This window comes from Euprymna scolopes, unplaced genomic scaffold (assembly GCF_053919585.1).
Source record: "Euprymna scolopes isolate OS-2025 unplaced genomic scaffold, ASM5391958v1 sca287, whole genome shotgun sequence".
NCBI lineage: Eukaryota > Metazoa > Mollusca > Cephalopoda > Sepiida > Sepiolidae > Euprymna > Euprymna scolopes.
The window spans coordinates 1-25,158 of record NW_027633310.1 but is presented as its reverse complement, the minus strand read 5'-3'; the positions used below and the strand labels follow the sequence as shown (position 1 = coordinate 25,158).

Here is a 25,158-nt window from a genome sequence, read left to right as displayed (position 1 = left end):
GATTAAAAAAGGCAAGAAAAAAAAAGCAAGTAACAAGATTAAAACCAAAAGGGCTTTTGATCATTATATGGTAGCATGGAGACTTTATAATAAAATTTTTCTTCAAGAAGAAAGGGTTGATTTAGGGGTCAAACATTACTATCAACATAAAAATATTTATGATAAAGTTGCAAAAGAATATGGTGTACCTGTATCTATTCTTGTTGCTATTTTAGGTGTGGAAACCAAGTTTGGGGAGTTTCAAGGTAAGTATCATGTACGTAATACTTTAATTACCAATAGTTTTCATAAAGATTCTCATCGTAAACCTTTTTATCAAAGGCAATTGATTACTTTTTTACAACTTGGTGAGAAAAATTCATTTATGCATGATAAAAAGGGTTCTTATGCAGGTGCATTGGGTATGGGACAATTCATTCCAACCTCGTATAAGCATTATGCGGTAGATTACAATCAGGATGGTTTGATTGACTTATTTCATTCAGAAGAGGATGCTATTGCGAGTGTTGCCAATTATTTTATTAAAAATGGATGGCAGGTTCATGCACCTGTGGCTAAATTATTATATGAGTTTAGTTATTCATCTGTGAATTCAAGATATAAGGAAGAAAAGATGCATCGAAGATTAAATAAAATCAACCAAAAGGCAAAAAAAAATTTAAAAGGGGTGAAGCAGATAGTATTATTTAGAGCAAAAAATTATCAACTTTGGGACTGTATCATAATTTTAATGTGATTAAGCGTTACAATGTGCTAAATAGTTATGCTATGGCAGTTAATCAGTTAGCAGAAAAAATTCATGCAAAAATAAAATAATATAGAGATGGCTTTAGTTTTTTTTGATTTAGACAATACGTTAATTCAAGGTGATAGTGACTATCTTTGGGGAGAGTTTTTAGTTGCTAATAAATTTGTTGATGCAGAGGATTATCAAAAAAATAATGAAAAATTTTATCAAGATTACCAGCAGGGTGTGTTAGATCATGATGAATATTTGCGTTTTAGCTTGGCACCTTTGGGAAAGCATCAAACGGAAGAGTTATTATCGCTTAATCATGAATTTGTTGAAACAGTGATTCTCCCAATTATTTACCCAGAATCATATGAATTAATTGCACAGCATAAAAAAGATGAAGATAGGTTGATTTTACACAGTGCAACAAACTCATTTATTGTTTCTCCCATTGCGAATATTTTAGGTATTAATGAGGTGATTAGTACGCAATTAGAAATCATTGGCGAGCAGTATACAGGAAAATATATAGGGTTGCCAAATTATGGTGAAAATAAGGTAAAAAACATTTATCAATGGTTAGAGGAAAATAACTTATCTAAAAAACACTTAAAAGATTGTTTTGCCTATTCGGATTCATTTAATGATATTCCTTTATTAACCATGGCAGAGAATCCTGTTGTGGTGAATGCTGATGATAAATTAAGAGATTATGCACTCAGTTGTGGTTGGCGTATTATTGATTTTGAACAAGATGAAAAAGAGTGATTTGGTGTGCTGATGTCACAAGCAAAGTTTATTACATTTGAGGGGATTGATGGTTCAGGAAAAAGTACTGTTATTCAAGAAACTAAGAAATTTCTTGAAAGTAGGGGGAATGATGTTATGCTTAGTCGAGAACCAGGCGGAACACCTATTGCAGAAACCATTCGAGAAGTATTGCTCAGTGATGCATTAGCTTCTGTATCAGGTGAAACAGAGGCTCTGATGATGTTTGCTGCACGTTTTGAACATCTTAAAAGAAAAGTTTTACCTGCATTGGAAGCAAATAGTTGGGTACTCTGTGATCGATTTACTGATTCAACTTTTGCCTATCAAGTATATGGAAGAGGCATAGAAAGATATTTTGTTGAACAATTGGCGAAGTTGGTGTATGGAGGGCATCAGCCCGATTTGACTGTGCTATTAGATATTGACACAACTGTTTCGTATGAACGTTTGGCAAAAAAAAATGAAGCTACCAATCGCCTTGATAGTCATGCTAATAATTTTCAAAATAAAGTGAGGCAAGGATATCTTTCTTTGGCAAAACAGCATCCACAAAGAATTAAACTGATTAATGCTAATCAGTCTATTGAACAGGTTTGTGTAGATGTACAGAAAGAATTATTATGCTTGTTTGAAAAATAGTTTTATGTCATCTACCATCACAAATTATCCTTGGCTTGTAGCAACTTGGCGTTATCTTGTTGATTGTATAGCAAATAAAAATTTACCTCATGCGTTACTGATTCATGCTCCAAGTGGTTTTGGGAAACATGTGTTAGCGAATGAATTAGCTAGATTGTTGTTATGTCAATCTAAGGAAAGCAATCAAGCATGTGGACAATGTCCATCTTGTGTATGGTTTGCTTGTCAAGAAGATATTACCCAACAGTGCCATCCTGATTGTTATCCTATCTCTTCTACTTCTGATAGTGGGATAATCAAAATTGATGAGATACGTTATTTAATTGCTCAAGTGAGTCAAACAGCGAATCAATCTGGATGGAAAATAGGTATTATATTTACAGCCCATAGATTAACCAATCAAGCATTTAATGCTTTTTTAAAAACTTTAGAAGAACCTACGGATAATACATTATTTTTATTATTAGCCGATACATTAGGCCCAATACCTTTAACCATACAAAGTCGGGTACAAAAGTTATCTTTATCCATAGTCAATGAAGATAGGGAAAAGGTTAGGAAATGGTTGTCACAAGAAGGTATATATCAAGAAAAAGCGATTAAACAAGCTTTATGGCTTACAGCAGATGCTCCCTTATTAGCTCGTGAATTTTTACAAAATGAAAGTATTGAGCAATATGCTCAATGGTTAGCTGATATGAATAAATTACAAAATGGTGAGATTGGTAGTGTGAAATGGCAAAAAAATGGAAGGTACTCAAAGAGAATAATATTATTTGGCTGTATCGTTTAATTCATCAAAAGTTGACCTATAATCTCAAAGCCTTTGAGTCATATGATTATGATAAGTGGTTGGGTGTATGAGCAAACATTGAAAAAATAAAGAAAAAAGCTGGTTACAGAACTTAAATGATGCTTCAGTATTACAAACGGCTTATGCTGATTGGCAGAATTGTTATAGGCAACAGCCTAAGGTGATGAGCAAATAGCGGTTAAAATTACCAATGAAGTTGGACATTTCTGCAAATTATATGGTTGGATGATTTTTTGGAACAATATGATAGTATCTAAAATCCTGATTAAGTTAGTAAAATTCAAAAAATAATAGCCTTTAAACTTTTATGGTTGTAAAAAATATTAAACAAGGAATTAGTGACGTTCAGGAATTACTGACTAATCCGTCTAAAATTCAGATTTTGTTTAAAGATATCAGCATGAAAACTTGGGGAGAAATTGTTGAGACGGGAGATATGCTAGAGATTTTATGGAGAATTTATTTAAATGATAAAGTCTCTCAGGAGGATAAGAGAGAGCATTTGAACAAGCTAAGGATCTAGCCAAGAGTATTCCTGCTTTTGGTATTTTTCTTTTACCGGGTGGAATGATTATTTTGCCTCTAATTGCCAAAGTGATTCCTTGGGACATCCTGCCTTCACAATTTTCTTCTAATAAAGATAAAAGAGATTAAATAAAATTCTAATTAATTGCCAATTCTAAAAAACCCTAAAAAGAGAGTTATACAGTGAGTAAAAAAACGTTATATCAAAAACTGTTTCATGAACATACGGTTAATCAACAGGAAGATGGGACATGCTTGCTCTATATTGACAGACACATTGTGCACGAAGTAACTTCCCTCAGGCATTTGAGGGATTGCGCTTATCCAATCGTGGATTATGGAGAAAAAAAGCAATTGTTGCCGTACCGGATCATAATGTTTCCACGGATAGTGATGCTCGTAAAAAGGGTATTGCTGGTATTGAAGATTCTGTCTCTCGTGAGCAAGTTCAAGCACTGGAAGATAATACACACCATTTTGGTTTCTTTCAAATTCCCTTGCAGGATAAAAGACAAGGTATTGTACATGTGATGGGACCCGAGCAAGGAGCAGTATTACCGGGAATGACCGTAGTTTGTGGGGACTCACACACCTCAACTAATGGAGCTTTGGGATGTTTGGCACAAGGTATTGGAACCTCAGAAGTGGAACATGTTATGGCAACTCAATGCTTGTTACAAAAAGAAGCCAAAAGCATGAAAATAAATATCTCAGGTACGTTACAAAAAGGCGTAACACCTAAAGATGTTATTCTACACATTATTGGTACAATAGGTACAGCAGGTGGTACGGGCTATGCACTTGAGTATGCTGGAGAAGTGATTGAAAACATGAGCATGGAAGGTCGTATGACGATTTGTAACATGTCTATTGAGGCAGGAGCCCGTTGTGGGATGGTTGCTGTTGATGATAAAACAGTTGAATACATTAAAAATCGTCCAATGTCTCCACAAGGAGAACAATGGGAACAGGCATTAGCTTATTGGCAAACCCTATATTCTGATGAAGGAGCAGAGTTTGATAAAGTTGTTGAAATAGATGGTGCAAAAATTCAACCACAAGTTACATGGGGGACCTCACCAGAAATGGTGTCTGGGGTGAATGATAATTTACCTAGCTTACAACACGTGGATGACAGTAAGCGAGATTTTTATCAAAATGCTTTAGATTATATGGGATTATCTGAGCAATTAGCTATTCAAGATATACCGGTAGAATACGTATTTATTGGTTCATGCACAAACTCTCGTATTGAAGATCTTCGAGAAGCGGCAAGTATCGTAAAAAACAAAAAAATTTCCGCTAAGATAGAAAGGGCAATGGTTGTACCGGGCTCTGGATTAGTACGTCAACAGGCAGAAAAAGAAGGATTAGATAAAATTTTTATGGATGCAGGATTTGAATGGAGAGAAGCAGGATGTTCAATGTGTTTAGGCATGAATGAAGATCAACTTCCTTATGGTAAGCATTGTGCATCAACGTCAAATCGCAACTTTGAAGGCAGACAAGGAAAGGGTGGCAGAACGCATCTTGTTAGCCCTATCATGGCAGCAGCGGCCGCAGTTGCTGGGCATTTTGTAGATGTTAGAGAGTGGGTTTAATCATCTTATAATCACATGCCAGCACAAAAAAAAGACTCATCATCTTCTGCATCGCAGAATCAATCACAGAATAAATTAAGTTTATTAGAACCTATACAGTGTCTATTATTTGAGAATCAGTATCCGGTATCTCCGCAAGAAATTTATCAACTTGCGGAAAAATCAGAAGATGGTGAGTCCATTTTGCGTGAAGATATTACGCATATCTTTTCTCAATTAAATATTCAAACACAATGGCAACATTATTCATGGAAAAATCTTGCTTCTGCAGAATTGCCAGCAATGTTAATGTTAAAAAACAAAAAAGCCGTAACCTTGCTTTCTTTACATACTGATTATGCGTTAGTGAGTGTAGTAAAAAATGGTAAAGTGCAACAAACTAAAATTCAATTAGACTCACTTAAAAAAATGTATTCAGGTGAGTTATTATTAGTTGGAGCAAGTCAGGTAGCAACTGTGTCTAATCGTATTCGTATTTCAGAATGGATCAGTAAGCGAGCATTGACGATTTCAATTATCGAGATATTTTTAGCCTCATTAATGGTTAATTTATTCCAAATTGCATTACCCTTATACACGATGAATGTTTATGATAAAGTGATTCCCAATCAAGCAGAAGAAACACTTTGGGTGCTTTTTAGTGGTATTGTCATTATTCTTGTTCTTGACTATATTTTCCGCCTCATGCGTAGTGTTATTTTAGAGAATATGTCCGAGCGAGTAGGGGAATCCTTAATGATGCGACTATTGAGGAAAACCTCAACAGCTAATTCATCTAATAAAGAGGATGTAGGTGCTACATCAGATACCTTTCATGAAGTAAACAACTATCGTGTAGGGTTTTTTAGTAAAACCCTGGTTGAATTAATTGAGTTTCCTTTTTTCTTTCTTTTCTTTGCGGTAATTTACGGCATCTCTCCTGAGGTGGCAATGATTCCATTGTATGCAGCGATTGTCATCGTTGTAATTAATATCTTGCACCATTTTCCCATTAAAAGTATCAGCACGGATCTTTACCCTTTAAATAAGAAAAAAGAAAGCTATTTAGTGCAAGTTTTAGGTGGCAGAGAAAGTCTGCGATTAAGCAATGGTTTCTCACGTGTTATTAATCAGTGGCAGGCTAAAGTTCGTCAAACATTAGGGCTTTCTCGCTCATCACAATTATGGAATAACAGTATGATGACTACCTTGCCAATTGTTGTACAACTCGTTAGTGCAGTGGTGGTTTTTGTAGGAGCTTATCAAATTTTTGCTGGAAAAATAACCGTTGGCGAAATGATTGCACTCACTCTACTCTCAGCACGTGCAATTTTACCTGTATTAAACTTTTCATCGGCACTAACTAGGCTATTTTCTTCTCGCCATATGCTCAAATCATGGCGTGCAACGCTTACGCAAGAAACCGATTATGATATTGATGATAACATTATCAGCAAAACCCATTTTAAAGGTGGTTTGATGCTTAAAGATGTCCACTTTAAGTATCCTAATATGGATAATTACACGTTACAAGAGATTAATTTACAAATTCAGCCAGGTGAACGTATTGGTATTGTCGGTCCAAGTGGAGCAGGGAAAAGTACCTTGTTAAGAATCATTAGTAATTTAGAAAAAGTAGAGCAGGGTGAGGTGCAATTAGATGGTTTTAGTGTACGAGACATTTATCCATTTGAATTCCATCGTAATGTTGCATACATGCCACAAAATCCTGCATTCTTTTCTGGAAGTGTGTATGATAACATTCGTATGAGTAGCCAGCTTGCTAATCAGAAAAAAATTGAAGACATGGTTGAGTCATTTGGACTCAATAGCTTAATGATGCAAAAAACCCTAGGGGGTGGATTATCTTTTGAGGTTGGTGAAGGAGGAAGTAACCTATCAGGGGGGCAGCGTCAGTTAATCGCCTTGATGCGTAGTATGTGTAATGATTCAGTAATACATATGTTAGATGAACCAACATCGGGAATGGATGGGAATTTGGAAAATCAAGTTATTCAATACTTACATCAATACACTCAGGGTAAAACACTTATTCTTGTGACGCATAGACCTGGCTTGCTAACTTTAGTCAATAAGTTAATTGTTATGAATGAAGGAAAAATCATTGATATGGGTAAGAAAGATAGCATGCTAAAAAAATACTTTAATGGAGCAGATAAAATGGAAAGTAATTATGCCCCTCTTCAGCCGGCTACAATCTCCTCTGCACATATTTCTTCTAATCAATCACCTTAATTGTTTATGTGGTATAGAAACAATCGACGCCCTAGATTATTTTTATGGACATTATCATTGTCGGTATTATTGCTTATCCTATGGTCTTATTTTGTACAAATTCAGCAGGTGGTAAGAGCTAAAGGAAAAGTGATACCAACGGGGAATAATAAACTCGTACAACATCTTGAAGGTGGCATCATATCAGAAATATTAGTCAAAGAAGGGGATATTGTTGAGAAAGGTCAAGTACTGTTTAGAATTAAAAATGAATTCAACATAGCAGAACTTAAAGCATTAGAAATCGAAAGAATTTCATTACTCATTAAACTATATCGAATTCGTACACAAATTGCAGATGAACAAAAAATAAAATTTCCAAAAGAGCTACTTGAACTTGCTTCAAAGGTGGCAAATAGCGAACAGACTCTGCTCAATGATATATACCTTAACTATGTTAAAGAACAACAGATACGTCAATCTGCTTGGAAACGAAAGGAATATAGAATTCAAGAGCTTACTGCACAAAAAAGAAATCTTAAAAAAGAATTAAGTTTAGCAAAAAAGAATGGGATTTAAATAAAAAGTTAAAAAATAAAGGAGCTGCTTCAGAGCGAGATGTACTGGATTCACAAAAACGCTATCAAACGATTAAAACTCGATATGATCGGGTTTCTTTTAGCATCCCGACAGCAAGATCTGAATCGCAAGAGGCATTAAGTCGCTATGAGCAACTTCAAACGGATTATAAACTTCAACTCCAAGAAGAATTAATTAAAACTCAAGCGCTAATAGCAAAAGTGGATGCAAAACGTCAAGCCTATAAAGATCGTTTACAACGTTCGGATGTTGAAGCATCCGTTAATGGCATTGTTAATAAACTTATGGTTAATACTGTAGGGGGGATTGTGCGTTCAGGAGAGCCGCTAGCTAGCCTAACCCCACTAGGAAAATCTTTAGTTATTGAGGCTAAAGTACGTGAGGTGGACCGTGCTGAAATATGGCTCGGGCAACCAGTAAAAGTAAAAATACGGGCATACGATCATACCACCTATGGCAGTCTAGATGGTGAAATAACAATCATTAGTGCAGATAGTTTCGCAGATAATAGGCAAGTTGATCAATATTTTTATCAAGTACAGATTAGGGTTGATCAAGAAATCAGTAAAGAAAATCCAATACGCCCTGGAATGATAAGTGATGTTGATATGCTAACAGGTAAAAAGAGGGTATTCGCATACATAACTGGTCCTATTTTACGTTCGTGGAGTCGTGCTCTACAAGAAAAATAGGAAAAATAGATTTATACACTTTATCCTGTTGTTATCAGGAGATTACTCTACCATCATAAATATGAAACAAACTAAAATCAACACTACGGTTACAAATTTTTTATCTAATGTAATTAGTAATAAACTTTATCTAGTGCTATTTTTAGGAATCGTAATCACAAACGTGAGTGATGCTCATGTGAAATGGTTTGTGGATTCAAATATGGCTATGCCTTCCTTTTATCATTCTTATTCTCTAACGGATACTGCCGTTTTGGTATGGATAGGTGTTGCAATTTTCTTGATTTCTCTATCTATCTTTTTAGATTCTAAACTGCCTAAATTCCCGACTGTAAAAAGCACTTTTCGTAATGATGTTATTGAAATACTTAGAATTTTTACGGGTATGTCGCTCATGTTAAGAGCGTATGAGGGGAACTTAATTGCTCCACATATGCCGGCTTATGATTGGATTGGCATGATTTTTTTATTTTTGGAATTTGCAATTGGCATCTTACTTATTCTAAATAGATGTGTATGGAAAGTATCCTTGCTTATGTTTGTATTAATGTTGGGTATTTTTATACAATACGGACTGATAAGTGTTTTGGAATACAGTAATTTAATCGGCATTGCCTTATTTTTTATCTTTAGCAACATGCCTAATGAACGCTTACGTATAAAGTTTGAGCCTTATGCAGTTGATGCATTAAGAATATTTACTGGTATTGCTTTAGTCACACTTGGTATTACAGAAAAAGTATCTGGTGCAATATTAGGCGGAGCTTTCATAGAACAGTATGATTGGAATTTCATGAAAATTTTAGGATTTGATGCTTTTTCTGACAGTCTATTTGTTTTTTCTGTTGGCGTGATGGAAATTGTGTTTGGCATTATCCTAATCATAGGAACGGTTACGAGAGTAAATACATTGGTTGTATCACTCTTTATGCTAGCTTCAAATATTACCTTTCTAATTATTGGTAATAATTCAGCAGCATTGATGGAACTGGTAGGACATATGCCAATTATTGGCACCGCTTCAGTATTATTACTACTTGGCTACGGACAAAAACTAAAAATCACGCATTTATTTCGTAATCGTTCCTAATTTAAGGATGAGTGAATATAAAAAGCAACGCTATTTTAGGTGGGTTTTTTGTTAAGTATTTCCACCAGTTCCTCAACAGGATGAGGGAGGCGTATGCCACTGAATCGTTGTGCTTGTGAGCGACAGGAGTATCCTGTAGCCAATAGCTTGGTTTTTGTCTGATTTGCTTGGTGGTTTGTTTCAAGAGTTGCATCAATGTGTTTCTGCCAGGAGAGTTCATAGGCTGTTTTTGAGCTTTCAATATTACTGGCTTCGTGTCCAAAGGAGCCAGCCATTCCACAACAACCTAATTTTTTGATATCAAGTTCAATATTAAAGTAGGCAAAGATGCTTTGCCATTGTTTGCTAGTATGCATGGCTGCTGTGTGTTCAGAACAATGAAGGACCAGTTGGTAGGTGTGTGTTAGACTGTGCTGAATAAACTTATCGTTTTTGATGGGATGGTTGTTGAGGTGTTGAGCTAACCATTCATGAAGAAGGTGAACTTTAGGCGTATTTTTTTTGCCAAATTTTTGAGGGTATTCATTTTGATAGGTTAGGGTGATGGAGCTATCAATTCCAATGAGTGCTACCCCTTGTTTGGCTAGTTTAGTGAGTTGTTTGTGAGTGGTGGTGATGGTTTGATCGTATTGTTTGAGAAAGCCTTTAATGTGTTGGGCTTTGCCACTGGGGAAGTGTGGGGCAATGGTGGTGTGAATATTGAGTTGAGAAAACAGCTTGAGGGTGGCAATAACCACTTTTGTATCGTAGTAGCGATTGAAACAATCAAGAATGAGGATCACTTTAGGTGCTTGTTTAGGTGCTTGAGAGTGATGAGGTAATCTTAGGCTGGGATGATTGTTGAGTTGCTCAGATAGGGTAGGGAATTGGTATGTGGGTGGGTCAATGATGCCAGTGATACGTGTGATGAGTTTTTTTCCTAGATTATTTTTTTGTAGGAAATTAATGAGGTAGGCTAGCCATGTTTTTTCACCGATAAGTGGGGTAAGGGTTTCAATGTAGGCAATAAGATAGTCTTTAATTGGGCGTTTGTTTTGTTGGTAATGGGTGGCAAGGTAGTGGGTACGTAGTCGAGGAATATTCACATGCAGAGGGCAATGGTGGGTACAAGCTCCACAGCCAAAGCAGTTATTCATAATCGGCAGGATAGTTTTGCTAAATTGTTGGTAAGTGCTTTGATCATTGTTAAGAGATTGTTTTAACCATTCTCTGAGTAGCATAGCTCTGCCTTTTGGAGAATGTCGGTGATCACGTGTGACTTTATATGAGGGGCATAGCGGTTCATTGGCATTCCAGTTGTAGCAAGTGCCATTGCCATTGCAGTAGATGGCATTTGCATAGATAGTTTCATAGTGTGGCAGAATTTTTGCATCCGTTTCTGCTCGCATGGGGACGTTATCCAGTTTAAATAGAGAATAAGCAGAATGATTTTCAGGATGATAGGGGGTGGCAACTTTTCCGGGGTTAAGGCGGTTGTTTGGATCAAAAGCCATTTTGATTTTTTGTAGCTCTTGATAGAGGGTTTTGCCAAATACTTGTGGGTTGTATTCACCTCTAACTCCTTTACCATGCTCTCCCCAAATTAATCCTCCTAGATTTTTGGTAATTGAGAATACTTGGTCAGAGAGTTGTCGGATAAGGGCTTGCTCTTTGGGATTGGTGAGATCAAGATCTGGGCGCACGTGTACACAACCCACATCGGCATGTCCATAGATATTTGCCTGTATGTTGTGCTTGCTGAAGAGTTGTTGCATTTTGTCAATAAAAATTGGTAGCTTATCCACGGGAACGGCAGTATCTTCAATAAAGGCAATGGAGCGTTTTCTTCCTTTTGGTGAGGCAATGAGTCCTTGTGCTTTTTTGCGAAAATCCCAGACATTCTTCACAGCTTGTTGAGAATTAGCGATGTGCCAACCAATGGCAGGATGTGAGCTATGTTGATTTTCTTTCAGACATGTTTCGAGTTTGGCAATATTATGTGCCATTTCTTGTTCATTTTCTGCAATGAGTTGCACAAAGTTAATTCCACTAATTTTTTTTGGATGGGTAGATGGTTTATCATTGAAGTTAAGTAGTGTAGAAATATTTTGCCAGCATTCATCTTGTTGGGCAGTTTTTAAGATGTTATCATTGATAAATTCAATGGCACTGGGGTTGGCTGTGATGAGGTGAGGGATGGAGTCAATGGCCTGTTTTAGTGTTTCATAAGCAACGGCAATCACAGCTTGATATTTAGGGATGGGTTGTATACGGCATGTGATTTCAGTGACTAAGCACAGTGTACCTTCAGAGCCGGCGATTAGGAAGCAAGGATTGAGGTGAGTAGGTTGTTTGGGATTGTCTGGATTATGATATTGAAGAGTATGCTTGAGGTTATAGCCAGTCAGCCCACGATTCATTTTAGGAAAGGTTTTTTCTATTCTTTGGCGATGGGTGGTAACCGTGTGTTCAATTTGTTGGTAGATTTGGTTAAGTTGTGCATGGTCAGATTTTGTGTATTTCTGAATGTTTTTTAGTGGAATACTTTTAAAGGTATGTGCCGTGCCATCATGCAGTAGGGTAGAGAGTGTTTGTATCCAGTTTGATGTTTTGCCATAAATACGTGATCCCATACCACTGGCATCGGTAGAAACCATGCCACCAATGGTTGCACGACTTCCACTGGAGACATTAGGTGGAAAAAAATAGCCATAGGGTTTGAGAAAGGCATTGAGTTGCTCAAGAACAACGCCGGGTTGTACAGTAATTTCTTTTTTTTCTTCATCAAAGTTGATGATACGATTCATATGTCTGGATACATCAATGACTATGCCATCAGTGAGTGATTGGGCATTCGTTCCTGTGCCTCCTCCACGAGCAGAGAAGTGAAGCTTAAGTGAATCGTATGGGGTAGTGGTGGATAGTTGTAAAAGTGTTTGAATATCTTGTGTGGATTTAGGATAAACGACCATTTTTGGCTGGCGTTCGTAAATGCTATTATCAACGGCTTGTACAACACAATCGGTATAATCTCCGATCTCTCCACAGAAGTTTTTGCAGGAGGAGAGTGTTTGAAAAAATTCAGTGAATAAAGCTGAGTTTGTGTGCATATTACATTATGATTTATGCTGATGGTAAAGGGTAATGGCTTTTTCTAGTCGGTGAGAATCATCATGTTCAATTGTATGGGTATTTGCTAGGGTGGATAAGGTTTTCATCCATGTATTTTGTCGTTTGGCTAATTGGCGAGTGGCATAGAGGGTTTTCTCATAGGCTTGTTGTTGGGTAATTTGTTGATCATGATATTGCCAAAACTGACGATAACCTACGCAACGAATAGCTGGTAAATCATGATGTAGCTTAGGATTTTGATGAAGTTTTTTTACTTCATCAATCAAACCTTTTTCAATCATTTCATCCAGTCTATTCTGAATTTTTTTATGTAGTTTCTCTCGTTTATTAGCAGTGAGACAAATATTGAGTTGAGGTTGCAAAAGAGGTGTTTTTTGATTATTTTTTTGTAGGAGGCTAAGGGGTTGGTGGTATAGTCCAATTTCTAAGGCACGAATCACTCGTTGACCATCATTAGGATGCAGTTTTTTTGCAGTAGATGGGTCGATTTCTGCTAGTTTTTGATGGGTTTTTTGTGGGTTTTCTAGCCATTGTTTGTGAAGTTCCTCACGAACCTTAGGATCGCTTGCAGGCAATTGAGATAGACCAATGAATAGTCTTTGTAAATAGAGCATTGTGCCACCACATAAAATTACTGGTTTATTTTTTTTATGAATGTTGATAATGGCTTGTTGAGAGTCGTTAATAAATTGAGCAACGGAGTAGTCTTGATGTGGTTCGATAAGGTCAATTAGATGATGAGGGATATATTTTTGTATCGCTAAATCTGGCTTTGCTGTGCCAATATCCATTTGGCGATAGATTTGAGCAGAATCAACGGAGATGATTTCGGCATCAATGGTTTTTGCTAGTTCTACAGCTAGTGAGCTTTTTCCACTTGCTGTTGCACCATAAATGGTGATAATTGGTGATTTTATTTTATTGACCACGTAGGAAGAAATGATCTAACTCTTTTAGAGTGATTTGATGCCAAGTTGGGCGACCATGGTTACAACGTTCTCCAGCAGCACAGTGTTCAATCTGCCTCAGTAGGGCGTTCATTTCAGGAATACTCAGTTGTCGATTGGCACGAACGGCTTGATGGCAAGCTTGTGTAGAAAGAATTTCATAGAGTTTCTCTGTAACATGTTCACTACATTGTTCCTTTTTGTATTGATTTAATGAGGCAGTTAGTAGTTCACTGATATTTGTATCTTTAAGGATATTGGGAATGCTATGAATAAGCCAATAGGAATGATTAAAAGTACAGTGAATTCCAATGATTTGAAGTGATAGTGCAAGCTCTTTTGCAGCTGTTAAATCAGCAAGGTTTAATTCGATTTTATATGGGTCTGTGAAAGTTTGTATAGGTTGTTTATCTAAAGGTTGTTGCATTTTTAATTGCTCGTAGATGATGCGTTCATGTGCTGCATGGGCATCCACAATGACTAAACCCTGTGTATTATTTGCAAGAATAAATGCACCATGAATATAGGCAATAGCTTCTCCAAGAGGAAAGTTGTTAATGAGTTCATTTTGCTCTAAATATTCTGCTTTTTCTTCCTGTAGTGTTTGTTGTATGTTGAGATCTTGAAACGCTTGATAATCAAATCGGGAGGAGCTTTTAGGTGGGGTATAGGAGTGATAAGAGGCTCTAGATATATTGGGTGGCAATGTATCCCTAGAGTTTGAATATTGCTCTTGAGAAAGCGATGGATAAGAGGTGCTTGAGTGCTCTTGTTGTTCATTAATGGATTGAAAAAGGCATTTTTTAATGCTGCTTTGTATAAATGGAAAAAGCTCATTTTCACGAAAACGTATTTCTAGTTTGCTAGGATGAACATTAACATCAATTTCCTCAGGAGGGAGTTGAAGGTGTAGAAAATATTCGGGTTGGTTATGAGCATGCATAATATCTGAATAAGCACGACGAACAGCAGCATTGAGCAGTCGATCTTTAACTGGTCGGTGATTGACATACCAAAATTGTTTATCGGTATTTTTTGTAGAAGTTGATGAAGGTAATAGCCAACCACTTAGATGCCAATTATGATATGTGATGTCGATAGGTTTGGCATCATGTGCAAAATTTTTGCTAATGATTTGTCTCAGTCGTTGTTGAGTGCTTTGTCCATCGCTTTCTTTTTGATTAATGGCTGGGCAATCGAGTACCAATTTGTGATCATGATAGAGTTCAATTGTTTTATCAGGATGAATGAGGGCAATGCGATAAATTGTTTTTAGGCAGTGTCGGTACTCCGTGTTAGGAAGCTTCAGAAAATGTTTTCTTGCAGGAATATTATAGAATAACTCACGGATTTTTATATGTGTTCCTTTTTTTATAGCAGTAGGGGATAAGTTTCCTTTGTAGTTAATCTCCCATGCACTATCGTGTTCTTTATGCTTAGATTGTATAGTAAGCTTAGATACGGCATGAATGCTGCTTAATGCTTCTCCTCTAAAGCCAAAGGTTTGAATATTGAAGAGGTGTTTGCTTTCAGAAATTTTGCTTGTGGTATGATTTTGTATACTAAGTTTGAGATCCTCAGGATGAATTCCTATGCCATCATCAATGACATCAATCCCCTCAATTCCACCTTTATAGAGGTAGATAATAATATGATTAGCTCCTGCATCTAAGCTGTTTTCACACAGTTCTTTAACAATGGAAGCAGGGCGTTCAATAACTTCACCTGCAGCAATTTGGTTGGCAAGATGAGAAGAGAGTTTTTGGATGCGCACTGGTTTAAAAATAAAGACTCTGTTAGTACAAAAATAATATATATGATGATAAGTGTTTTATCATCATAGTTACTATTTAGTGCTGTACACAGATAGCGTTGAGTAAGTGCCTAACTATTGTAGGGCAGGTAAAGATAGTTTATCACCTGGAAAAATAAGTTCTTGGTATTTGGGGTTCATCTTTTTTATGATGTCTTCTTTCACATTAAATTTGCGAGAAATACTTTCAAAGGTATCATCTTTTCTCACAATATAGGTGATTGTTTTAACTGTTGATGAGCGTTTCACCTTTTTATTTTTTATTTGCTGAGACTGTATGGTTTTTTTCTTAGTAGTTATTTGTTTTTGTGTTTGCTTTTTTGTAGAATTGGTTTTTTTAGAGTTATTAATGGAGATGTCTAAGTTGTCATTGGCATAATCTCTAATTCCTAGATAAACGGCTCGAGCTATTTTTTCTTGTTCTGAATTTTTAATTAAAGATTGCATTTCTTTTTCATTGGTGATATACCCTAGTTCAAGCAGAATAGAAGGAACATAGGAAGATTTGAGAACGGCAAAGGGACCTTTTCGAGGGATAGGAGAAAACAAATTTTTCACTTTGCCTAACTGTTTTAATACAGCTTTAGCTAGTTTTTCACTGGCATAATCAATGGATTTTCTTTGTAAATCACGGACAATAAATTGGGTATCTTTATTGGTAATGTCATCAACACCTTGTAAGTTGTATTTTATATCAACTTCATTCTCGTTTTTTGCTAATAATCGTGCGATTTGATTACTTGCAGATTTATCGGCAAGTACAAAAACGGAAGCACCATTTATATCATTACCTGCAGGAAAAGAGTCAACATGAATAGAGATAAAAATATCAGCTGCTTTGTTATGGCTAGTGCGGATGCGTTTTCCTAATGAAGCTTGTACATCAGAGTTCCTCGTTAGGTAGGCCTGTAAGTTTGGGTCTTGATCAATTATCCGCTTTATTTTAACGGCAACAGAGTGGTTAATATTTTTTTCTTTAATTTTTCCATTTTTTGATATGGCTCCGGGATCTCTTCCTCCATGTCCGGGATCTATAACAACAGTAAAGATTTCACCGTGTTTAGCATTTTCCTTAGCTAATTTGCTTCGTTTATTTGCTTGTAATAGTCTGTTAGCACCACTTTCAGATATTTGATGTTCTCCTTTAGGGGTAATCAATGTATTGAGTTCTGATGCATCCCTTTTTTGAGGGGAGGGCGAATTTGCTGGTTGATTGATTGGTGTGAATGATATAACGAATAAACTGCCTTCACCAAAGCGTGATTTTTGTTCAGATATTTGTGCATTAACAGGTTGTTTTAAATCAAAAACAATGCGTGTAAACTCCTTATGATTTTTCCCAACTCGGATAAGCTTAATAATCTTATCTTTGTCAAAAATTCGTTGAAAATCATCATTAATGTAGAATTTTGGTTTGGAATGATAAGCATCTATAACATAGCGAGTAGGCTTATTGGCTTTTTTGTTTGCAGCAAGTTTGAAAGTTTTGTAATCAAAGTTTTTACTTGCACTGATGACAACATTAACTTCAGAAAAGTTTGAGTTTGAATCTGGGTATTGTATGTTAATTCCTCTAAGAATCGTGATTCCCTTTTCATTTGCATAAGATATTGATGAAAAAGAAAAAAGAAGAATAGAGTAGGCAATTAATCTTGTATGGGATATGTAGTTTACTCTGTTAACCATTTGTGTAATAATTTTATGTAATTTGTGTTGTCAAATTCTATCCTATTAAATTGTAATGCTCTTTTATCTAAATTGTGTAAAAAATTAATTTCTACATAATTATTGCCCCATTTATAGTTAATTTTTGATGCCCATTCTATAAGAAAAATTCCTTTTGTATTGAGGTAATCTCTAATACCAATACTGTCTAATTCTTCTCCATAGTCTAAACGGTAGCAGTCAATATGTGTGATTGGAATTGTTAATGGATAGTGATTGAGAATATTATAGGTTGGACTGGTGACTATAGGCAACTCAGTATTAGTTTGATAATGAGCATGAAATTTGTAGATAAATGCTCGAGCAAAAGCTGTTTTTCCTGCACCAAGATTGCCTTCTAAAGTGATGATAAGTGGACAATTTTGAACAATTTGTGCAGAATGATTGATAAGAAAATCTGCAAAATGATGACTAATACGCTCAGTTTCTCTGAGCGTATTATTTTTTAACTCAAGCAATTATATCTCCTTATGCATTATGCAAATATGACGAGTCTTGGGAAACTATTTAGAAGAAAATCCCATTCATAGTGCTGGAGGCGGTAGCGTAGAGTTTGCGTGGGATTCGACCAGAAAGGTAAGATAAACGTCCGGCTTCAGTAGCAAGCTTCATAGCTTTTGCCATTTGAATGGGATTTTCTGCACCAGCTATAGCAGTATTCATTAAGATGGCATCACAACCTAATTCCATGGCATAAGCACTATCTGATGCACAACCTACTCCCGCATCAACTAAAATGGGAACGGTTGCTTGCTCTAAGATGATTTTCAAGTTGTATGGATTGCGAACACCTAATCCAGAGCCAATAGGTGCAGCAAGAGGCATGACAGCTATGCATCCCATATCAGCAAGTTTTCTAGCACTAATTGGATCATCACTTGTGTACGCCATCACTTCAAACCCTTCTTTAATAAGAATTTCTGCAGCCTCAAGAGTTTGTGGAATATCTGGAAATAAGGTTTTCTCATCTCCTAATACTTCAAGTTTAACAAGATTATGACCATCAAGAAGTTCTCGAGCTAGTTGACAAGTTCGTACAGCATCTTTGACATTATAGCAGCCAGCAGTATTGGGAAGATAGGTATATTTTTCCATAGGCAATACATCAAGAAGACTTGGTTCATCTTTGTTTTGCCCGATATTTGTTCTACGAATAGCAACGGTGATAATTTCCGCACCGCTAGCTTCAACAGCTAAGCGAGTTTCTTCTAAATCTTTATATTTTCCCGTACCAACAAGTAAGCGTGAGGTGAAAGTGCGGCTACCACATTGAAAAGTGTCTTGTGCATTCATATTTTTATACTCCTATTTAGTATGCTTGGTTAATGTGTTTAACCACCGCCGACAGCGGTGATTATTTCAATCTTATCGTGATGATGAATTTCTGTACTTGCATGTTGACTTTTTGGGCATATTTCATTATTTATTTCAACTGCAATTTTATTTTTTGCTAAATCAATGTCTAAACTTCTCAATAAATGAGAGATTGTCATGGGTTCGTTAATGGTCTTTGCTTCACCGTTTAAATAGATGCTAATCATGGTCTTTATTGAATAATAATTTGAGCAAATTTACGTTTTCCAACTTGAAATGTGGCATTTGTTCCACTTTCTAATGTCATCATTTTTTGGATTTTTTCTCCATCCATTCTTACGGCACCTTGTTTAATCATTGTGCGAGCTTCACTGGTAGATTGACACAATTTGCTCTCTTTTAAAGCATTGGCAAGAGGCAATGGTTCTAAGTAGTTATAAAGCGGAATATCATCTGGTATCTGCTGATCTCGAAACTGTTTGGTAAAAGTTTCATCAGCTTGTTTTGCTACTTCTTCATTATAAAATCTTGCGACAATCTCACGACCCAATTGTGCTTTAATATCTCGAGGATTTGTGCCTGTGCTGGCTTGTTTTTTGAGTTGCTCAATAACATTCTCATCTTTAAAGCTGAGTAATTCATAATAACGCCACATTAATTCATCAGATACTGACATGATTTTTGCAAACATTTCATTAGGGGAATCATCAATGGCAATATAGTTATTTAAGGATTTGGACATTTTATTTACGCCGTCTAAACCTTCAATCAGTGGCATGGTAATGATTATTTGTGGTGATTGTCCTTGTTGTTTTTGTAATTCTCTTCCCATAAGAAGATTGAATTTCTGATCCGTTCCTCCTAGCTCAATATCAGCTTTAAGTTCCACAGAATCCCAGCCTTGTACTAAGGGGTAAAGAAATTCATGAATAGCAATGGGTTGATTGGAATGATAGCGTTTTTCAAAATCATCACGCTCAAGCATGCGTGCCACAGTTGATGATGCAGCAAGTTTGATCATTGCAGAGGCATCTTTGCTAGCAAACCATGTTGAATTGTATTCTACGATGGTTTTCTCAGGATCAAGGATTTTAAAGATTTGTTTGGCATAGGTTTCAGTATTTGCCTCAATTTCTTCCTTGCAAAGAGGAGGGCGTGTGGTGTTTTTTCCACTCGGATCGCCAATAGAAGCGGTGAAATCTCCAATCAAGAAAATAATTGTATGCCCTAAATCTTGAAAATGCTTAAGCTTATTGATTAAGACGGTATGTCCAAGATGTAAATCAGGAGAGGTTGGATCAAAACCTGCTTTAATTCGAAGCGGACGATTTTCTTTTAGTTTGGAAATAAGCTCATCATTTGGAATGATTTCATCTGTACCACGCTCAATGAGTGTTAGTTGCTGAGAAATATCCATAAATTAGCAATAATACTTTTCTTGTCAACAATTCACGAGAAACTTACCTGAAAAAAATATCCAAGTACAAGTAATAGAGACAGCAGTAAAGTGTATTAAATAATTGTTAATTATTTACGACGACTATGACGTGTACGCTTAAGCAATTTTTTATGCTTATGTTTGCGAATTTTTTTACGTCTTTTTTTTGCAACACTTGCCATAAGATATAAATGTATAAGTTAAGATGGTTTTTAATTAAGAATTTCACAAGGAACGAAAAGCACCTATTAGTCAATTAATTATAAGCGAAAATCAATGCTTTCCGCAAATAGGACAAGACTCTTTTTTAGAAGCAGGGGTGTCTTTGTCTAGGCATTGTTGTATTCCACCACAGGAACCTTTAATTGGCTTATTACGAAAAATCACTCCTATACTCATGAGAGCAATAATAAATAATAGGAACAAGAAAACAAAAATAAATGTTCCCATAGTTAGAATGTATTTGGCGTTATGTTGTATGACATCACAAAATTTTTAGAGAGTAGTTAGAGAGTAGTTAGAGAGTAGTTAGAGAGTAGTTAGCATACTTTAGATTATATTACTGTATAATGAATTCTTAGTAGAAAAAAATCTTTTTACTTTTTCCTTCTTTTAAAAATAAGCTATATGCGTATTTATGTTTGCGTATTGATGAGTTTTTTTAAAGAAAAGATACGGATGAAAGTTAAAAAGTATCAATAATATTTGCCTTGTAGTGGTTTATATAGAGGAATGAATATTAAGTGATGTGTTTGCAGATAGTTTGCACATATCATATAGTATTCAAAAAAATAATGATAGCTCTATATATACACATTCCTTGGTGCATAAAAAAATGTGCTTATTGCGATTTCAACTCCCATCGCCTACCTACTTCTCCCCCTTTTGCTCGCTATACTGATGCATTAATTAACGATTTAAAGCATCAATATTCACTATTTCCTCACCTTAAAAATTCGACGATTTCTTCCATCTTTATTGGTGGTGGAACACCTAGTCTGTATCCACCGAAGGAGATGCATCGGTTATTACAATTTGTGTTTAGCTCTTTTCAGTGTGCTGATGAAGGGATTGAAGTTACAGTAGAAGCAAATCCTGGGGCAATAGATAGTCAGTATTTTTCAGCCTATGCTGAGGCAGGGGTTAATCGTTTATCAATTGGTGTGCAAAGTTTTAATGACTGTTTACTAAAGCAACTTGGCAGAATTCATTGTTCAGATGATAATTATCAAGCAGTGGAACTTGCCCATCAAACAGGATTTGATCGAATTAATCTGGATTTGATGTATGCATTGCCTCAGCAGACTTTAGCAGTAGCTTTGGCTGATTTGCAAGCGGCAGTGTCTTGTGAAACAGAGCATCTTTCATACTATCAACTAACCTTAGAGGAAAATACAGGGTTTTATCGACGTCCTCCTCAAGGCATCCCTGATGATGACTTGACATACAAGATAGCTAATCAGGGTGAAAAATTTCTAACTGAAGAGGGTTTTATTTCTTATGAGGTTTCTGCATGGGCACGTGAAGACAATGCTCAATGTCAGCACAATATAAATTATTGGAATTTTGGTGATTATATTGGCATTGGTGCAGGAGCACATGGAAAAATTTCTATAAAAAAAGAAGAGGTAGGCAATAGATTGGTGTGTATGCGTACTCAGCACCGTAATTCCCCGTTGAGTTATATGCAGGGAATTGAGAAAATCTCAAAAATGCCTGCATCTTTATTAGAGAATGTTGGTAAGCAAGGGAAATGTGTCAGTGGAATGCTTGTCACAGAAGTGTTAGAGCAGGAAATTTTATTTGAATATATGCTTAATCGTTTGCGTTTGAATAGACCATTTTCAATAGCTGAATGTCAACGTATGACTGGCTTGTCTCGGATATATATAGAAGATAAAGTGGTCATACCCGTAGCAAAAAAAATGATTGAAAAAAATGACATAACTAATACCTATCAAACCACTCATCTAGGAAAAATTTTTCTTAATGATTTAATTTGGGAATTTCATTAATGATTAGATATATAAGGAGGTGATTATGAAAGTATAAAAATAGATAAACAGAAACAATGTAACTCATTTTGTAATGAGTATTAATTTTTAGATTAACTTTTATTTTAAACAATGATAGAAAATAATATTTTTGAACTTCAATACGCTATCGATACTTTTTATTTTTTAGTAATGGGAGCGTTAGTAATGTGGATGGCAGCTGGTTTCTCAGTTTTGGAAGCTGGTTTAGTGCGTAGTAAGAATACTGCTGAAATTCTTACTAAAAATGTACTATTGTTTGCCATCTCTTGTACAGCTTATTTAGTTATAGGTTATGACATCATGTATGATGGTGGTATGTTGTTAGCAGGTATTGCTACAGATGGTGCTGAAAGCATGGCTATTTTGACAAAATCAGTTCTTGCAGAATCTAAAGAAGCAGGTTTTGCAGGTGATTCAGTTTATTCAAATGCCTCAGATTTCTTTTTTCAAGTAGTGTTTGTTGCGACAGCTATGTCGATTGTATCAGGGGCTGTGGCAGAAAGAATGAAATTGACAGCATTTTTAGTATTTGCAGTAATTTTTACTGCAATTATCTACCCAATGGAGGGTTCTTGGACTTGGGGTGGAAAAAGTGTTTTTGGATTGTTTGATTTGGGTGAAATCGGTTTCTCTGATTTTGCTGGATCAGGCATCGTGCATATGGCTGGAGCTAGTGCAGCATTGAGTGCTGTGTTATTGCTTGGTGCGCGAAAAGGGAAATATGATAAAAGCGGCAATGCAAGACCTATTTTAGGTGCTAATTTGCCTTTGGCTGCGTTGGGGACATTCATTCTTTGGTTAGGATGGTTTGGTTTTAATGGTGGTTCTGTATTGAAGCTTAGTGATGTTGCAAGTGCTAATGCAGTTGCATTAGTGTTTTTAAATACTAATGCCGCCGCTGCCGCTGGTGCAATTGGAGCTTTTCTTTTATCAAAAATTTGGTTCCGTAAAGTTGATCTATCTATGGTTTTAAATGGTGTTTTAGCTGGGTTGGTAGCAATTACTGCTGAACCACTTGCACCAAGTCCTGCAATGGCTATGTTTGTTGGTTTAATTGGTGGGTTATTAGTAGTGGTATCAATTTTAGTGCTTGATCGGATATTGAAGATTGATGATCCAGTTGGTGCTATCTCTGTTCATGGAGTAGTCGGGCTTTGGGGACTGTTAGCTGTACCATTGTCAAATGATGGAGTTACTTTTTCTGCACAAATCATCGGTGCATTGACAATATTTGTTTGGGTATTTATTACCAGTGCTGTGTTATGGTTTATCCTTAAACTAATCATCGGTATTAGAATTACTGAAGAAGAGGAAGAAAAAGGCATGGATATTAGTGAATGTGGTATAGAAGCTTATCCAGAATTTACGGGTAAAAATTAATACCATTTTAAATTTAAAAGGAGATTTATTATGAAAATGATAACTGCAATTATTAAACCTTTTCGTCTTGATGATGTACGTGATGCCTTATCTGAAATTGGTATTCAGGGCATGACAGTTATTGAAGTGAAAGGTTATGGTCGTCAAAAAGGTCATACTGAAATGTATCGTGGTGCGGAGTATGTGATTGATTTTTTACCTAAAATTCAATTACAACTTGCTGTCAGTGATGAGCAGTTAGATGGAGCAATAGAGGCGATAGTCTCTTCTGCATCCACTGGGCAAATTGGTGATGGAAAAATCTTTATTACTTCTCTTGAGAAAGTTGTTCGAGTGAGGACAGGGGAAATTAATAATGAGGCCTTATAGTTTCGCTTATTAATTTGAGAAATAGCCGCTTTTATGCGGCTATTTTTTATGTATTTATGCGAAGATTCTTTAATGGCAATATTCCAATGAGTAGTTTAGGTCCTATTATTTAGAATTCAAAAATAGAAAGTGTAAAAGAAAGCCACAAGTTATGGGCATAAAAAAAAGCCCTTATGAGTGGTTAATTGTTATTTTTGTTGAATTTGTATGGTGGTCGGAGTGGAGAGATTCGAACTCCCGACCCACTGCTCCCAAAGCAGTTGCGCTACCAGGCTGCGCTACACTCCGACTGGATATTGATGTAAAGAATATATCTTTACAAAAGACTAAATTAAATTATAAACGAGGATGGTACGTTGTAGCTAAGGCGTGGCATAATAAATACAACAAAGTCAAGCACCTATTGCCTCAAAACATAGGGTATGTTTTGATAGTCATTCTTCATAATTACCTTAAATATTTTATACAAGGAAAATATTTTGTACAAGGAAAGAATATAGGGGATAGCTCTACAATAAATTCATGTTGCATGAATCATTTACTTCACTCACAAATTAATCCAAGGGTTGTTAAGTGTTGCATTATGAGTTATCTTCAGGATTTTTTTATCATCTTAACTGCTAAATTTAGCTAGTAAAAATGTTATAATTTTCCCTGAGGTATTAAAAAAGTCTCACACGATGAGTAGTGAAATAACTTTACTATTTTGGGTGCTTAGCTCAGTTGGGAGAGCACCGCCCTTACAAGGCGGGGGTCACAGGTTCAAGCCCTGTAGCACCCACCATAATCACGAATACATGAATAAGCTGTTTAGTGGTATATGGTGTACAATTTCTGATAAGCCTATTTTGTGGAATCAGTTACTTGGAGCGGTAGTTCAGTTGGTTAGAATACCGGCCTGTCACGCCGGGGGTCGCGGGTTCGAGTCCCGTCCGCTCCGCCAACTTTGATTGTTTTTTTAACACAGTTGAAGGCTACATGATTTGGCTACTGTCTAAGCTATCTTAACGATAATCAATAAGGATATAAAACAAGATGTCTGATTGTTCATTTTTTAATAATTCCCTTCAACACATGGCAAATTGTATACGCATTCTTTCTATGGATGCAGTACAACAAGCAAATTCTGGACACCCTGGTTTGCCTATGGGAATGGCAGATGTTGCCACGGTGCTTTTTACACGCTTTCTAAACCATTATCCCCTAGATACTGAATGGGCAAATCGTGATCGATTTGTACTTTCTGCCGGGCATGGTTCGGCATTGTTGTATTCGCTTTTGTATTTGAGTGGTTATGAAGATTTCCCATTAGAACAACTTAAACAGTTTAGACAACTGGGCAGTCT

At 36.1% G+C, this 25,158-nt stretch overlaps 9 protein-coding genes and 3 non-coding genes across 12 annotated transcripts; 9 read left to right on the top strand and 3 right to left on the bottom strand.

Moving 5' to 3' along the window:
- Nucleotides 1-823: 823 nt before the first annotated feature.
- LOC145274197 (histidinol-phosphatase-like) lies at nucleotides 824-1,501 on the top strand. The gene has a single exon (XM_080127357.1). It carries the CDS (start codon nucleotides 824-826, stop codon nucleotides 1,499-1,501), a length of 678 nt encoding a protein of 225 aa, XP_079983483.1.
- Nucleotides 1,502-1,513: 12 nt separating this feature from the next.
- LOC145274196 (thymidylate kinase-like) lies at nucleotides 1,514-2,143 on the top strand. The gene has a single exon (XM_080127356.1). The coding sequence runs from the start codon at nucleotides 1,514-1,516 to the stop codon at nucleotides 2,141-2,143; it is 630 nt and encodes a 209-aa protein (XP_079983482.1).
- Nucleotides 2,144-2,147: 4 nt separating this feature from the next.
- Nucleotides 2,148-5,083, top strand: LOC145274195 (3-isopropylmalate dehydratase large subunit-like). The gene is given in 3 exon segments (XM_080127355.1): nucleotides 2,148-2,859; nucleotides 3,655-3,774; nucleotides 3,777-5,083. Coding segments are annotated over 3 exon segments (2,139 nt in total).
- A 579-nt stretch (nucleotides 5,084-5,662) lies between these two features.
- On the top strand, nucleotides 5,663-7,318 carry LOC145274194 (leukotoxin export ATP-binding protein LtxB-like). Its single transcript, XM_080127354.1, has one exon. It carries the CDS (start codon nucleotides 5,663-5,665, stop codon nucleotides 7,316-7,318), a length of 1,656 nt encoding a protein of 551 aa, XP_079983480.1.
- A 2,396-nt stretch (nucleotides 7,319-9,714) lies between these two features.
- Nucleotides 9,715-12,768, bottom strand: LOC145274193 (D-2-hydroxyglutarate dehydrogenase-like). The gene has a single exon (XM_080127353.1). It carries the CDS (start codon nucleotides 12,766-12,768, stop codon nucleotides 9,715-9,717), a length of 3,054 nt encoding a protein of 1,017 aa, XP_079983479.1.
- A 6,053-nt stretch (nucleotides 12,769-18,821) lies between these two features.
- Nucleotides 18,822-20,006, bottom strand: LOC145274191 (tyrosine--tRNA ligase-like). The gene has a single exon (XM_080127352.1). It carries the CDS (start codon nucleotides 20,004-20,006, stop codon nucleotides 18,822-18,824), a length of 1,185 nt encoding a protein of 394 aa, XP_079983478.1.
- Nucleotides 20,007-20,821: 815 nt separating this feature from the next.
- On the top strand, nucleotides 20,822-22,042 carry LOC145274190 (heme chaperone HemW-like). The gene has a single exon (XM_080127351.1). It carries the CDS (start codon nucleotides 20,822-20,824, stop codon nucleotides 22,040-22,042), a length of 1,221 nt encoding a protein of 406 aa, XP_079983477.1.
- A 111-nt stretch (nucleotides 22,043-22,153) lies between these two features.
- LOC145274189 (putative ammonium transporter sll0108) lies at nucleotides 22,154-23,443 on the top strand. Its single transcript, XM_080127350.1, has 2 exons — nucleotides 22,154-22,463; nucleotides 22,500-23,443. Exons 1-2 carry the CDS (start codon nucleotides 22,154-22,156, stop codon nucleotides 23,441-23,443), a joined length of 1,254 nt encoding a protein of 417 aa, XP_079983476.1.
- Nucleotides 23,444-23,479: 36 nt separating this feature from the next.
- On the top strand, nucleotides 23,480-23,776 carry LOC145274188 (nitrogen regulatory protein P-II-like; the record flags this gene model as incomplete). The annotated part of the gene is made up of 1 exon (XM_080127349.1): nucleotides 23,480-23,776. A coding segment is annotated over exon 1 (297 nt), but the record flags the coding sequence as incomplete, so codon positions are not given.
- Nucleotides 23,777-24,026: 250 nt separating this feature from the next.
- Trnap-ugg (transfer RNA proline (anticodon UGG)) lies at nucleotides 24,027-24,100 on the bottom strand. The gene has a single exon. It is a non-coding gene; the product is annotated as a tRNA-Pro (tRNA).
- A 420-nt stretch (nucleotides 24,101-24,520) lies between these two features.
- Nucleotides 24,521-24,593, top strand: Trnav-uac (transfer RNA valine (anticodon UAC)). The gene has a single exon. It is a non-coding gene; the product is annotated as a tRNA-Val (tRNA).
- An 85-nt stretch (nucleotides 24,594-24,678) lies between these two features.
- Trnad-guc (transfer RNA aspartic acid (anticodon GUC)) lies at nucleotides 24,679-24,752 on the top strand. The gene has a single exon. It is a non-coding gene; the product is annotated as a tRNA-Asp (tRNA).
- The last annotated feature ends 406 nt before the right edge of the window (nucleotides 24,753-25,158 follow it).

What these genes read in the sequence shown, in the direction of transcription:
- LOC145274197 (XM_080127357.1), top strand. Translation starts at nt 824, where the DNA reads ATGGCTTTAGTTTTTTTTGATTTAGACAATACGTTAATTCAAGGTGAT.
- LOC145274196 (XM_080127356.1), top strand. Translation starts at nt 1,514, where the DNA reads ATGTCACAAGCAAAGTTTATTACATTTGAGGGGATTGATGGTTCAGGA.
- LOC145274194 (XM_080127354.1), top strand. Translation starts at nt 5,663, where the DNA reads ATGAATGTTTATGATAAAGTGATTCCCAATCAAGCAGAAGAAACACTT.
- LOC145274193 (XM_080127353.1), bottom strand. Translation starts at nt 12,768, where the DNA reads ATGCACACAAACTCAGCTTTATTCACTGAATTTTTTCAAACACTCTCC.
- LOC145274191 (XM_080127352.1), bottom strand. Translation starts at nt 20,006, where the DNA reads ATGGATATTTCTCAGCAACTAACACTCATTGAGCGTGGTACAGATGAA.
- LOC145274190 (XM_080127351.1), top strand. Translation starts at nt 20,822, where the DNA reads ATGATAGCTCTATATATACACATTCCTTGGTGCATAAAAAAATGTGCT.
- LOC145274189 (XM_080127350.1), top strand. Translation starts at nt 22,154, where the DNA reads ATGATAGAAAATAATATTTTTGAACTTCAATACGCTATCGATACTTTT. An exon ending in TGCAGAATCTAAAGAAGCAG is followed by an intron (nt 22,464 to 22,499) that starts GTTTTGCAGGTG and finishes CAAATGCCTCAG; the next exon opens with ATTTCTTTTTTCAAGTAGTG.